This window comes from Myotis myotis, unplaced genomic scaffold, assembly GCF_014108235.1.
Source record: "Myotis myotis isolate mMyoMyo1 unplaced genomic scaffold, mMyoMyo1.p scaffold_m19_p_8, whole genome shotgun sequence".
Lineage (NCBI taxonomy): Eukaryota > Metazoa > Chordata > Mammalia > Chiroptera > Vespertilionidae > Myotis > Myotis myotis.
The window spans coordinates 12945427-12960871 of record NW_023416390.1 but is presented as its reverse complement, the minus strand read 5'-3'; the positions used below and the strand labels follow the sequence as shown (position 1 = coordinate 12960871).

The window sequence follows — 15445 nt, the reverse complement described above, 5'->3', positions numbered from 1 at the left end:
GCTTAATCCAGCCCACGGCAGAGTAATGCCAGACCTCAGTTCAAGGGTACGTGTGTCCCACTTCAGAAAAACTGGATCCTAATTTGCCTCCCTGCCCCATGCATTTTATGAGGAATGTATGTAGTTAACTGTTATCAGGTGGTTAAGCAATTTGATGAGGTGTGAACTAGCCCCTTAATCGTTTTATTTACAACATACTTATCCTCCCCTAACATCCCATTGGGGAATTCTCTACTTAGTTGATTAAGTGAAGTTTAGTGAAGTACAATTTGGCAAAACCAGAAGCTGAAAAATACTCCTCAGAGTTTTAACAATCTTAGAGTCATTTGTAAGCGTGCAACACACTGAGCTGAGGTTTAAAAACAGTGGCAACAACAACAACAAAAATGGATTAAACTGTTAATTACCTTTTATCCCCACCACTTAGAAAAATAATAACACAGAGAATCAAGATGGGGAACATAACTACAGTTAGATGCACTTGTTCTTCTCTGGGTGCTGCTTCCAGTAGAAAGAAATGGCTTCAGGGAACCATTCACTTGTTGGGGATAGATAATCAGAACTGCTTTTAGAAGCTGCTAAATGCTTACTTAAAAATAATCCTCTTATCTTTCCTCTATACTGTAGCTTAAATCTGGATGGATGCAACTCCTAATGTTGACCTAGCCTAGAGGGCCACCTCACTCCTTGGTTGGGGCCTCTGCTAAATGATCCCCGAAATATCAAGCACTTATGAAAAGGTAGGCACCCCAATGCCTACCCCAAAGACTTACCACCTAGCCTGATAGACAAAAAAGGCGATGCCAAACAAGCCAGGGAACATATGCTCAGTGCTAAGTGATTCCTGCTCGAGGTAAGCGTTTGGATGAGGGAAGTCAACAGTGAAGCAGTAATAGTCCTTCCACACAGTCTTCAACAGTAAGAAAGTGTTGAAGGAAGAGTTGGAGATGGGCAAGTGGAGAGAAGGGGATGGTGAGAGATGATGACCCTATACACGAGGCAGTTGAAAAACGGCAGGGTACTGGGTAGAAAAGCTCAGAGGCCAAGAAAGGTTCTTCCTGGTCCCTATTTCTGAGTCAGATGCCCTTCTTATGAACCTACTGAGCAATGTCAGTAACATTCGAAGATCAAGTCATAATTGGTTTAAATTTATATGGTGAAATTATATAAGATCATGGAAAATCTTTCATGAAGTGCAGACGTTATACTTGCTTAGGGAAAAGCTCTGCCTCTGAGGAGCTGCTGACCACTGTCTTTAATTGTCTGTTTCCTCATGTGTCCCTCAGTCAACTATGAGCTTCGCAATGGAAGGACTGTTACTGCTTCACTGTTGACTTCCCGGTGCTTGGCACATGGAAGGCACTTGAAATCATACTTATGAAATGAATGCTAGATCCCTGGTGGGAACAGGAGTCCTCTTTTCTTTAAACTGAGTGGGACTTACACTTGCCAACTGAGGAAAACACACACAACTTCTCATTTGAGTTCTAGCCACGGACCTTTCTCCCCCACCAACTGGCATCGTTCTTGTTGCCTAGTGACCACGCTCCCATCTCGGACACCAGCTCCAGTTGATGAGTTTCTGTTGTCATGGTTGGCTCAGCTGCACTATGGTAAACAGGAGTCCTAGGCTTGGGGTCAAAACTCCTGGGTTTAAGTTCTGGCTTTGCCACTGGCTTTGAGTAAGAAATTTTCATGTTCACTTTCTTCACTCAAATGTGGGGAATATAATGCCAAACTCATAGGGTTGTTGGGAGAAGATTGTGTGGAAACGCACTGTGTAACTGACAAAGCCTTCCTCTATTATAAGGTAGTATTAGCATTACCTCTCCACTTTCTCCAGGCCTGAGCTTCTGCCCTACCCATTAAACTCCTTCAAGGAAATGAAGTCCTAGCCCTGAATCTTAATACCCAAGGCTGGGTGTCTTCATTTGCTGCCGGACCTTCCTGGTGCTAATAGAACCTCTTTGTCTTTAGTCTTTGACAAGAAGCTGTGTTCCTCTCTGCCCGTTGGGATCCTGGGTTTTTGTTCAAACTGGATGGACTTCTTTGTCTCTGAAGACCTCAACATCAGATCTCTTATCTGCTTCTGCGGGGGCCTCTCCTGCTCCCCTTTTCTACTTCTGGATGTGCCTGTATTTAGGTCTCAGCCAACTTTGAGCAGAGCAGCAATCTTAACCATCAGTACAGACCCCACTACAAACATTAAGAAGTGAGATGAAATAGCAGCGGAATTAGGCGCAAACAGTTCTTGGCTTCCATTTAATGGACCCGTGACTTAGGAAAGCTGCTGTCCTCTATAATATAGACTCAGTTTCCTCATCGGTAAAATTGGGAGAGTAACGCTTACCTGCCTCACTGAGTAGTTAGGAGGGTTAAATTAGAACATCTGTAACTCACTTAGTGCAGTGGCTGCCTGGGCATGATAAGTGTTTGATCAAGACTGGCTATCATTATTGTTATTGTTTTTCTTCCTGCTCCAAACTTTTATTGCTTATTCCCGATTCCATAATGTATTACTTGCTTTTCTCAGTCTTACAAATATTCAAGTATGTCCAGAGGCCCTTTTCTATTCTAAAAGTCTGCTTCCTCCAGATGGGTATGAGGCAAGTTATTACCACTTTCCCAATATTTATAGACTATGTTCATAAAAAAAAACTGTACAAGATATACTAACATGTACACTCTGTTTTTGGTGCAGCTCAGTTACATTCTTTAAGACTAATTGCTATTTATTAGTGTGTCCACTGTGATGCCACCTCCTGGGAATTGTGGAGGAATCACTGGAAGATTGTTCACGTTCTCAGAGAAAGACAAACACAACTGTGTGTGTAGCTATGAAGGGAGCATGATGCATACATCCAAACCCATTGGAAGTTGGGGAGCAGCCAAAAGACCATGACGCATAATCTCAAAAGAGACATATTATCCCCATCTCTAGTCTTTCTCTTTTATGTGGAACTATCTGGACGAATCAAGCACTGCATTGCATTTACTGGAGGAAACATTCTCGAAGCCTGTGGGTCAGATGACAATCAGACCCAGAAATAGAAAGCAGTTTTGGAGCGTTCGTCTGACAGATCATTTTTTAGGGTTTGGCACTCATTCTGCCTTTTATGAGTGTTCAATAAGATCTTCACTTTCCCCTTCGTCCATGATTCTATCTTTCTCCTTCTTTCCTTGTCATCAGGGCTGGGGCAGAGGAAAGGTGCTGTTCTTTCTGCCTAGCATCTGCCCCATCTTTCCCAGGTGTACTATCCTATTCTTTGGGGATTCAGTCCACGTTGGAATGATTCCACTCTCAGTTCATGTCATTCAGCTGAAGTGACTCTACCCATGACTCCACAGGTGGAATGTGACCCGGGCCTATCCATCAGAACCTTCCACCCTTTTCTCCTCCCCCATCCCAGGCACAGTGATTATTTATGCCTAAGTATACAACCCCATCACAGCGGCCTGAGATAATTCTAGGACTTTTGTTGGACCCGTTGAAATGAGAGAAGGCGTCTTTTGCTCAAGTGGCTAAAAAGATAGGAGAAAGGCCTGGTGCTGTGGGCACCCATCTCAACCCCAGGGCAGGAGAGTTCGCCCGAGAATGGGGCCAATACACTAGAGTCAAGAGATGGTGAGAAGGGAGCCAAGTCCTAATGGCTTCCCCTAATGGTTGCTAGGGAGCTGAGCCTGAAGATAAGTCTACCCTGGGACTTTTTTTCAGTTATGTTTGCCAGGAGATTTTTGCCCTGTATTTGATATACCTCACTATGTGAATAATGTAGAGGGAGGCCAATTATGCTTACCTATCGTTAGTGTGTGGAGCAGCAAACCTGATGGTATAAACACAGGTTCCAGAGGATAACATTCTCAGAAAGGACAGATGGCCATCCACTTTAGAAACCACCTGGGGAGAGAGGAGCTTCAAGGCAGCTCAGTTGCCACAGCTTGGCCCAGGTTCCAACATCTCCAGGCTGGAGAAGGCGAAAAGCAAAAGGCCAAGAATAATTCCCTCTTTGAACTGAGACAAGAGGACAGTGGGTGGGGAAAGAGAAGAGGCTGGAGCATGGGAGGGTACCCAATGGATTTTTAGTCCTTGAGAAACTTCCTTGAGGCCTAGCTGCCTGTGCCAATAACTAACTTTCATAACTACATATGCAATTATGTTAATCTATTTCCAAAAAAAGTGAATAATTCCACACCCTGGTCCTCTAGCAATTATCCAACAGGTGACAACAATGAGAGTTTGCAAATAAGTAGTAATTAGTTGCATAAATATAAAGCCTGCCGGGAAAGTTCCTGCCTGCTTAGACCTCAAGGGCGTAAATCAAAGAGAAGACACCAGTGACTTCCTGTCTCTTTCAGCCTGCGCCTCTCCCTTCCAGCCACAGACACATGCAGCCTCTACTATCCTCATCTCTGCCTGTGTGTCTGTTCACATAGCGCATTGGAGATGGGCCTGGGTCTGGAGCTGCTTTGAGAAAGAGGTCTGGAGAGCCTGCCTTTTATGAGACAGTAACCTCATCCTGCGGCACACTGATTTCATAAAAGGAGTAATGAGGCTCATGGTGTTTATTTGAATGGCAAACAGACTGTTCCATGGCCTAAGAACATGGAAACCTGTTTTTCCTGGAGCAGCACAAGGCAGCCAGACTTGCTTGGGTTCTCCCCTGCACTTCTGAAAGTGCAGTGAGCACGAGCCAGGGCATCCAGGGCTCTCAGGGAGCTGGAGTTCACCAGGGACCATGAAGGGATTGAAGATTTCTGGAGCGTTCAAGCTCTGCCAGGACGTGGCCTGGAAGTAAAGCCCAGATAAAAATGGGCCTCTCCTCTCTCCTCTTCCTCCTCCTCCTCCTCCTCCCCCTCCTCCTCCTCCTCCTTTTCCTTCTTCTTCTTCAAAATTTACTAAGGTATAATTTACATGCATGAAATGTGTCCATTGGAAGTATTTAGTTCCACGAGGTTTTACACATGTACACATCTGAGCCACCACCAGAATCAAGGCTACGGGTGACTCTTTTTACTCTGTCCCATTCTCCTTTTTCTTTACCAGCTCTTAAACTGAGCATGCCCTGGCTCCACAGAAGACACAAAAGAAAATCCCACACTTACAAAATGCATTACTTGTCTGGAAAAACTCCAATCACTAATGCTTGAAAAAAAATGCTGAATGCATCTAAAAAATTAAGGTCTGGATGGATAACAAAAATAAAAAATTTGAGTTTTGGAAATAATTTTCTGGGAGAGATATACAAACTATTCAAAACTGAAATTTTGAAAAACATGCCAAGTCATCTCAACGATTGTGCATTGAGAAATGCTTTATGCAGAAATCCTTTTTCCAAATGACAGAAATATAAAAAAAGAATAGAACGAAAAAAAATTTGCTTTCAATGAAAGAATTCTCACAACTGAATTAGAAAACCAACAAAATTTAATACAAACCAAACCCCATCTGATTTAATACAAACCAAACCCCATCTGATCCACTCAAACCCCATCTGACTGAAAGTAGAAAACTGTCCTTCCTGCACTTGCACCGTGGAATGTCTGCACTTTCCCTCCTCAGCTGGCCGCATATTCCTTCCTGGGTTTTGCCTTCCTTTCTTTTTCTGCCTTAAAATTTAGTTGAATGCCTACTATGTGCCACGTGCTAGGCAAGGCTGAGGATACAGTGGCGGCAAGACAAGACCCTGCTTCTTAAGGAGCCTATGGCCGTTGCTTTCCATCTCTTAAGTCCACTTCCATTCTCATCCCACTCCTAGTGGGTCTGTTGCTCTTTGCAAAGCTTGGCTATAAATGGAAGGCTGGAAAAGAGAGAGGAAGAGAAATCAGGAAAAGAAACGTAGCAGAGTAAATATTTCCCATTTGATAAAGACTAGCAATTCTGTTTATTTTCCCACCATTTGTCCTGGCTAGGGTCTATGGCAGAAAAAGATTCTAACAATCCAAATCAATGAAAAGCAAAAACCCAACAGGAATAGCCCAGTCCGGAGTGCTCATCTAAAACAGAAGTCTCCCTCAGCAGCTCTCTCTACAGCCACGCACCAAATAACGACAGTTCAGTCAACGGCAGCTTGCATATACTACAGTGGTCCCATACGATTATAATGCAGCTGAAAAATTCCTATCACCTAGTGACATTGTAGCCACTGCGATGCCGTAGCACACGCATTATTCATGTGTCTGTGACAATGTTGGTGTAAACAAACGTACTCTGTTACCAGTCCTATAAAAGTATAGCACATACAATTATGGATAGTACAGAATGCTTCATAATGGTAATACATGACTATGGCTTATGCATTTACTAAACTATTCTTTTCATCAAAATTCCAGAGTGTGTTCTTTCTACTTATATAAAAAATGTTTGCTATAAAATAGGATGCTGGCAGCAGCCTCATACATCTGGTTACTGCATCTCTGGACCACATAATTTTTTCTTGTGCTTGGCTGACTCTTGTGTTGTTTTGCACAGTAACATGCTGTACAGGCTTGTAGCCTAGGAGCCATAGTCTATACCACACAGCCTAGGTGTACAGTAGGCTACACCATCTAGGTTGCTGTGAGTGCACTCTATGATGTTCGCACACTGACAAAATTCCTAATTGCCTAGAATGTATCCCTGTCGTTCAGGGGCACTCAACAGTACATTAGAAAAGGAGAAACCCACAGAGAGAAATTAAAGTCAATGCCAATACAACAAGGTGCCAGGAGCTCCCAATAATTAAAGGATTTCTTACATGTCAGAAATTTAGAGAAGAGGATAAACTATTTCTGATGGCTGTGGTATTATTATTCAGAACATTGGACTAAATATAGACAGCGTGATATCAACCACCAAATATAAGTCGCATCTATTCTAGTGCTGATTGTGAATTCTTTTCAATTAAGTACCCTTTTCATGAAAACACTAAATAAAACAAAATCTATACCCCAGATATAATTGTGGTTTATAAAGAAATGAAAACAATTAGAAAGAAGAAACATCTTCTTCTTGACAAGTGACTTCTATGATTTTTCATGATGCAGTGACTCATTTGAAAACCACCACTGACTCTTTGAGACCTCTGATTTCTATATCAGCATCTTAGACTAGACCCCACAAGATACTAGTGTGAGTCTTCTGGTCAACTGTGGTTGTGAATGTAGGACTTTCTTCTTGAGACCACAGGATGGAAGTAGCTGTGTTGGTGTAGAAGCTCACGGCTCTGGGCTTCTTGGAGGAACGGCTTAAGAAATTTACAACGCAGATCGTACTCAGACGTTTGAAATAGACAAAGAGCTTCGCCTTACAACAGGCACCGTGTACTTGGTTCTTATTTAGGATTTCCATCTCTCTGCTTACATTGCCCATCTGTTCTTGTGTGCTCTCTACTTTATTCACTGAAGCCCTTAGCATATTATCATAGTTGTTTTAAATTCCTGGTCTGATAATTCCAACATCCCTGCCTTGTATGGTTCTAATGTTTGCTCCATCTTTCCAATCGTTTTCTTTTAATATGCTTTCTTGCTTTTTCTTGATAGGTAGACATAATGTACTGGGTAAATAACTGCTTTAAATAGGCATTTGGTCATGGGGGCGGGGGGTGGGGCATGATGGCGAAGCACTGCACAGTCCTGTGACCAGGTCTCAGTCTTTCAGGGAGTCTGTGCCTCTGAAATGTGAGCCACACAATGTTCACACAAGTTTTCTCTCCCCACACAGAGGGGACAGATGGCAGAGTGGGCTGGAGTCTGGTCCTTCCCTCTCCCATATGGAAGGCCAGAGCCAGTTGGAGTGGGTGTTTCCCTTCCCCAGGCCATTTAGGCCCTGGTAAAGCCCCCAGCAGGTTAGGCTGGTTAGCTAGTTCCCTGAGGGCAGGCCTTGCTAAGAACAGTGCTCTGGTTCAAGTTCAAGTTCAAGATGGCCCCTTTTCTCTCCTGTGCTGGAAGCTCAAGGGCATTTTCTCAGTATTTTCTGTGAGAATCTGTTTGAGCTCCTGGAGGTCAATGTCCTAAGACTGTGGGAGCGCCCATGACTGGGTCCCCCTAGAGCAGTGGTTCTCAACCTTCTGGCCCTTTAAATACAGTTCCTCATGTTGTGACCCAACCATAAAATTGTTTTCGTTGCTACTGCATAACTGTAATGTTGCTACTGCTAAGAATCGTAATGTAAATATCTGATATGCAGGATGGTCTTAGGCAACCCCTGTGAAAGGGTTGTTCGACCGCCAAAGGGGTTGCGACCCACAGGTTGAGAACCACTGCCCTAGAGTCTTTAATTCAGCGTTGTCCCCACTGAGCCTCCAGCAATCCATGACTACACACAGGGTCTCCTCCCCTAGAGCTGGTCCCACAGGGGTTCTGCCATAGTCTCTGCTCGGGTGACCCCAGACCAGCTCTCCTGTCTCGGGGACAGCGGCTTGCTGTGTCCTCACCTCTCTATGGGACCGAGAACACTTGCTGATTTTCAGTCTGTTCAGCTTTTCACTTGTTAGCTCCTTCCATGAAGAATGGGAAACTGGAAATCTCCATCATGTATGTGGTGTCAACGTTTACAACTTGTGAAAAACATTTAAAAAATAATCAAGTGCAGGGACACCTGGCCCAGACTGAAAACCTGCAAATCCCTCCGAACAACAGAAAACTCCCACTCCAGGCTAGTCCCCTCCAGTGCCAATCTGTCTCCAGTTACTGGGCAGCGAGTAACAGGCAAGGAGGCAAGGAGAGGGAAATTTTGACTTTAAGTTTATAAAATTGTAAAATCTAAATCATTGTTTGTGCTTACACCAAACACCTAAAAAAATATATTTTCATGAATATCTCCAGTCTATGTATAAAGGTTACTAATAGGAAACAGAATATTTTCCACTGTGCCTTTAAAAAGAAGAAAGAAAGAAAGAAAGAAAGAAAGAAAGAAAGAAAGAAAGAAAGGAAGGAAGGAAGAAAAAGAAAGAAAGAAAGGAAAGAAAGAAAGAAAGAAAGAAAGAAAGAAAGAAAGAAAGAGGAATCATATGAGCTGAAATACTGTAGGTGAAGAAAATTCTTCAGTAATCTCTCATCAACCCTCCTTGGCTATTAGGCACCAACAGAGAAAAGCATAATGGAGAATTGCCTTCCAGATAAAGGAACTGTAGTAAGTTGACATGAGGGTGAGCCGCAGTCCAGTCAAGATGGAAGAAGCTCAGAGCTGAGCCCGTCACGGAGGTTATAAAAGAGGACAATCAATGTGTGTTTTTAAACTGTCTTCCCCGTATTCTGCTGCAATAACTTGAACTGGGAATTGGCTCTTTGTGGAGATTTATGACAATAGCGTTGCCATTCAAGAATAGGCAGCTCTCGTCGTAAATAAAGAGCAGACACAAAGGGACGTGAAGATCCAAGACAGAGGATTTGTCAAGGCGGGTAAATCATGAACTCACTTATATTGCAAATAAACACACACGACGAAAGCAGCCGCTCGTTTGGAGAGAACCCTTTTCCTGTCCCGGAAAAAATGGGTCCAGCTTCTGCAGTTTGAATTTCCCCACCTCGTCCAAGGAGCCTTCCTAGAGCTCAGAAACCAATGCCGGGCCCTCTGTTTCACCCACACGGGCTGCTGATGAAGAAACGGTGTGGATTCACTTAAGCACTGAAATCTACTGTGGCCTGAAGGTTGGTACTTCTGATCAACAGTGCTGATTAGGCTTGCTTTCTGCAAGAGACCCCCACACTACTGAATACCCCACCCCTGAAATACCAGGGGAGAGAGAACGCAGACTTCTTACTTCCCGTACTAAAGGTTGAAGAGGCAGGGCCCCGGTGTCTCCCCACTTTTCTTGTGGACACTGGAATCCGTGTAAGGAAGCGTGTTTCCATGTCCAGCCTTGTTGTTGCAGCTGTTAGGAGAGCTGGGCTATCAATTACTCCCGCCTGCAGATGCTGACCCGCCCGACAGCTCCAGGCTTCGAGGCTGGCCTCGCTCCCCCCTACCTGCCCCCCCCCCCATTTCAATAAATGCCTGGGGAGTCTTCCTGAGGCTACCACTCTGGCCTTGGCATCCCCACTAAATGATTCATTAGGTTGGATTAACCCCTTAAACACGACTATTTACCAAAGGGTCCCCGGGGATTCTCACACACTCCATCATTTTTAGCCATTATAAACAGGCGGTCCCAGCAGGGCGGAATCCACTTTAAGGCTACGCAGGTTGACAATGTGGGTTTTGTTAGCCCCAATTTACTTAAAAGCCCAAGACAGCATTCACGGTGTGCAATGGGGCACGCACATTTTCATCTCTCAGCCTGTGCATTCCAACTATGCCTCTCGCCATAAACACCTACGTGGGCATTCCACGGAAAAGGCCGAAAGGAAGGCGGGATCGCACCAAGGCGGCGGGGTTACCTGGGATCTATTTTCATGCCGCTGCTCTCCAGGCCTCCTTTTTGGTTGTTGCCATTTTCTGCCCATAATCAGCTGTGTGCACAACGAGTGGTGCCTGCCAAATGGCCATTTGTGGGCGCAATTAGACACCTGTGCCTTCAAACAAGTTGCAAGCACCTAATTGTGCCTGCATGTAGCCACTTGTGGGTGCAATTATCCAGAAATCCAGGTGTGCCTGGTATTATGCACAATTTAAGGGGCAACAAAAAGAGAGTGTTTTCCAAAAAAGAAGGCTCAGGTTGAGCGCGAGCCCTTGCCTTAACCAGGGTGGTGCCGCCGACGCGTCCACCACTGTGTGTGTGTGCAGCCTCTTCGTTTTAAAAAATAACGAAAGTCACCGATTTCATTACAATTGTTCTAGTAGCCACATTAAAAAGCAAAAGGGAATAGGTGAAACTGAATTTAACAACTTATATTATTTATTTATTATAAAATATGTTTTCATTGGTTTCAGAGAGGAAGGGAGAGGGATAGAAATATCAATAATGAGAGAGAATCATTGACCAGCTGCCTCCTGCATGCCCCCTACTGTGGATTGAGCCCACAACCTGGGCATGTGCCCTGATCAGGAATTGAACCAGTGAATCTTGGTTCATAGGTCAATGCTCAACCATTGAGCACCACCGGCCAGACATAATTTGTATTATTTAATCTAATATATATAAAATATCTGTTCAACATGTTAGCAATATAAAAGTAACAAACGAGATTTTTCACATTTTCAGAGGTGGTTATACTAAATCCTTGAAGCCCACTGTGTATTTTACACTTAAAGCACATTCTCATTCGGGCCAGTCACTTTTTAAGTGATTGACAATATCATGTGATAGGAGCTACCATATTGGAAAGTGTAGGTCAACAAAGAATTGCTTTCCATTGTGGTTCTGCTGAAATTTCTTGCCTTTAAGCACTTTCCTGAATATTTGCAAAATCAGATTTCAAAGAAAAACATGTAAAAATGCCATTTAGTGTCCTAGGGTTGCCATCGGTTAACATGATTCTTCATAATAAGAATTGCCAGTTAAGTAAAGAGAATGTTGAAAATCTGCCTCTAACTCTTTGTTATGGTGTATGAGGAGCATGCTGGGCTAGGTTTGGAAGTGACAGGCACAAGGTGTGTAGACAGGGCTAGAAGAGGGGTAGCTAGCATTGAAGGGCAGGTGAAAATGGGGCCCTGAGGGCAGGAAAAGGGAGTGGATGCAAGACGATGGCAGACCTCTGTTTTTATTCCAGATGACTGTGGCTTTAAGATAATTTTAACAGAAAGTATGACTCATCTTGGTTGCATATGGTAATCACTGAATTAAAATTTGGCAAGATATTCAATAAGTTATTTTAATTTCACTATAAAGTAGAGAAACAATAGTACCGAGGTGACACACTTATGGTGAGGATTAAATGGAGTTAATCCCTGTAAAACACTTAGAACAGTGCCTAGCACAGAACAAGCCATCAATGCATATCAGTTGCTACTGTCCTCCTCCTCACTCCCACCATCATCATGACTTTTATCATGATATTTATTTTCAAATCATCCCAGAATAGTATGCATATACATACACTTGTGTGTACATACGTATGTATACATATACATACACATATATATACATAGTGCTTTGGAGGAGGGAGAGGACTAACTTCTTCTTTGCCTAATGTCTCCTAATTCCTTCAGTCATCATTGCTAGGCACTCAGAGAAGTTCTCCGAGTGTAGCCATCTCATATGAATATCTCTGATTCCCCCAACATTCCCAGTAGACTTCAAGCTCATGACACAGGCATTACCTGAGAATTGGTTAAACAAAGGCTCAAAGCCAGTTGTAATGCTCTACCTTTCACGTCACAGAAAGAGTCCATGGAGAACATGGAGAGTGCCCTTTCTCCGAATCAAGAACAGCCAATCACACACACTTTTATGTAACAAGTATATTTTTATACAGTTAGGTTATATATTTCACACCTACATTCACGGCCCACACCCCCTGCCCCCTATAAACAATGGCCCACTTTTTATTCCTTTCCTGACTACTCTGAGAATAGTCAGTTCGACAATCCACCTGTCCTGGGTCTGTGCCTCCTGCACCAGTTGTCACAAGAAACTGCTGGCTACAATATTTCTTCCTCCGGCCTTCTCTTTTGTTTTCTCCTGCGTCAGTCAGCAAGAGAACTGAGCATGCTCAGTGTTCCTCTGGGTGTCAATACTAAACACCCCGGTTAATTCCATCAGAGGCAACACCATCACCACTTTCTTTAACAGACCCCTACCTCTTCCTCCTCCCTCCCACACCTCCCCAGACCCCTCAAGAAAAACAGCCTTTGTTTCTTGTAGCTATACTTGCTCTTTGTTCCATTGCCAAAAACACTTGAGGAAAAGACACTAATCTAGACTACGCTACAGAATTTTTCAGGACAAAAAATATACCAAAGGAAGCAAAGCCATCCACCTGGAAAGGGGCCAGCTGCCTCTCTCAGAACCTCAACAACAGCTTCCAGCTACGTCCTCATCTTTCTCTGATCGAACCTGCTTTTTCTCAAGCGCAATTATTAACATAGACAACACAGGGCTTCTTATTCAATTTTATATGTTTCTGCTTTAATTACCAGCACTGTAATGGTATTCTTCAAAGCAATGTTTCTTCATCCTGTTCTCGTCTGTGACTTCTCATTTTTGTGCTCAGACTCCAGTGTACTAGCTACCCCAGGAGGCAAGGCATTGTGAGTTAGCTGAGAAAGTGTCAAATGCCCCAGAGCAACAATATTTAAAAATGGTTTTCATGTGGACAGCACTCAGTTGTGTAATGGGATAAGCAGGTTTCGAAGTTGCTAGCTTGGCAGCCTGCTCACGGGACAGAACATCCTTTGTATGAGAAATGCACTCCAGGTTCCAGGACACAGCTCGTTTGAGCCTGGGGCCTGGCTGTATGAGGGATGGACTTGAGCAGCCTCACCCATGTCTCCATCTTTAGTTGTTTCCAAGTGGCAACCAGAAATGAAGACAGCAGGACCAGGTTCCACATCTGGGGACTGGGACACAGCCAGGCTTACATGAGCTCCATACCCAGTTCACCATAGATAACTTTTATGTGCCTGATAAAGGGAATTATGACTTCTTCCAACCATCTTTTCATTCTACGAAAATCAAATTTTTAGACGGTTCAAGTGTCTTTAATAGAAAGTATTAGTTAATTCTCAACCCTGTGCAAATGCTTGCAATATGAGCATTTTCTCAATTTAACATACATATTTCCAAAAGTATCCAGGCATTTTATACTCAGACTAGTGACCCGGTGCATGGATTCATGCACACTGAAAGGAAATTAATTAGAAGGTGGCTGGCAGGGCAGGATTGAGCGACATGGGCCAGACATGCCCTGGAGCCAACCTCCTGCAGTCTCTCCCTGACATCTGCGGAGTGAGCGGGGGTCCCTCCGGCAGGTGGGGTCCCTTGGCCTGTCCAAAACCAGCTCTCCGACATCCCCTGAGGGGACCCTGCTTGCGAGAGGGCACTCTGCAAAGTTGCTGTCGTACAAGGTGTGGAACGCAAATGGAAGTGTGCAGTAAACCAGATCTGGGGCTCACAGTGCCCCAGCAACAACATAACCCATGGCCAAAGGTGGAATCGTGCAGCCCTGCGAGGAATTGGGCTCCCTCCTCTCTGGTTTTGGGGTGCATCACCTAAGAACCTCTGCTGCAAGTCACTGTAGCTCGGCAGCTGCTGCGTTGAGCATCTGCCCCCTGGTAGTTAGTGCACGTCATAGCGACCGGTCAGACGCGTGGAGGGACACTTAGCATATTAGCCTTTTATACATATAGATTGCAATCAGTTACTTATAAGTAACTTTCAGTATGAAATAGAATAGAGTTGAACTTATGATAATTCTAAAGAAGTGTACTATAATTATTGTTGCATCCGAGTAACTTTTTTTCCCCAAGAGATTTTACTGTCCTCTGCCTTCCCATGATTCAAAAATGAAAAATGAAGCAGTTATCTGGAATGGTTGAAAAATAGGAAGGTTTTAAATCTTTCTTACATGACCATCATTAGTAGAACCATTTACGCTTCAAAGTCCCATTCTTTGTGATTAATTCTTTCACCAACTCTGATCATGTAGAGTGAGACAGTTAAAGCCCCCTTTTTTCAGACACCGAAACGTATTCCTTGAATTTATGGATAATTAAAACATAGGCGTTAGCATAGCTTTGGGTACCAAATCTGAGACGGACGTCACTGCTGCATGTTCTCAGTCCACCCTCCGGCCGCGGACCTGAAGTCCCCGCCGGGAACAAACACCAGCGCGCCCTCTGCGACAGTGGCCTTCCCATTATTACAGATGTCCAGGAAAAGACGGGCGCAGGCTGTTTGATTACGGCCGTGGCCGTGAGTGACAGTGAGACAGAGCCTTCCAGGGCGCTCTGATAAAACGGGCGATTCAGAGATGCTGCGCCTCCTACTTGAAAAGAAGATCTAAATTTATTACGTTTAATGTTGAAGATAAATCACCAAACCCGACTATGTTATAAAAATGAGCTAAAATGCTGCTTAACAGACATTATTAAAGACTCTTAAGTGTGGAGCCAATTCTAATTGGTAAAAGTTCACAGATGAACACATCTTGCAAGTACTCAAGTTTAAGGACAATTTCACCCAGTAAGAAGGGCTTTATTTCAGGGTGAGCTATAATCTAGGGGACACGTCTCTTTACGAAAGCGTCATCTTCAAGTTCACAGGAGGAATCTCAGTGGAATCCACAATTTACATCTTATTCCCCACTTATTTTATCATGAGGCCAAATCAAGGTTAAAAATAATTAAGAATACAACTGGTAAACAGTCTAGGTTTTATGTTGAGTAAAGCTTCTGCTATATGAGGTAACAAAGCAGCTATTAATAGTCTAAAAACACACACAAAAACCAAAACCCAGAAGAACGGGGCAGAAAATTATCTGTGCTGTTGTCATCATCTTGATGAAAGGATGTAAACATGGGTAATTTGAAATTAATCTGTGGAAGAATCTGCTGTCATTTCAATTAAAGGAAAAGGAATCATTCCTT

The 15445-nt window shown here is 43.7% G+C and overlaps 1 protein-coding gene across 4 annotated transcripts in view; it reads right to left on the bottom strand.

The window, feature by feature from the left end:
* The window catches only part of PARD3B (par-3 family cell polarity regulator beta), a 916117-nt gene that overhangs the window by 19662 nt on the left and 881010 nt on the right, over window positions 1-15445 (bottom strand). The window contains exon 23 of one of the 4 annotated variants that reach the window (XM_036319104.1): window positions 5574-5798. The exons of the other annotated variants lie outside the window; for them this stretch is intronic. Coding sequence (XP_036174997.1) covers window positions 5753-5798 — 46 coding nt within the window. The 3' untranslated portion in view covers window positions 5574-5752. Of the gene's footprint in view, window positions 1-5573; window positions 5799-15445 lie in introns of those variants that run through there. 4 annotated transcript variants of the gene reach the window in all.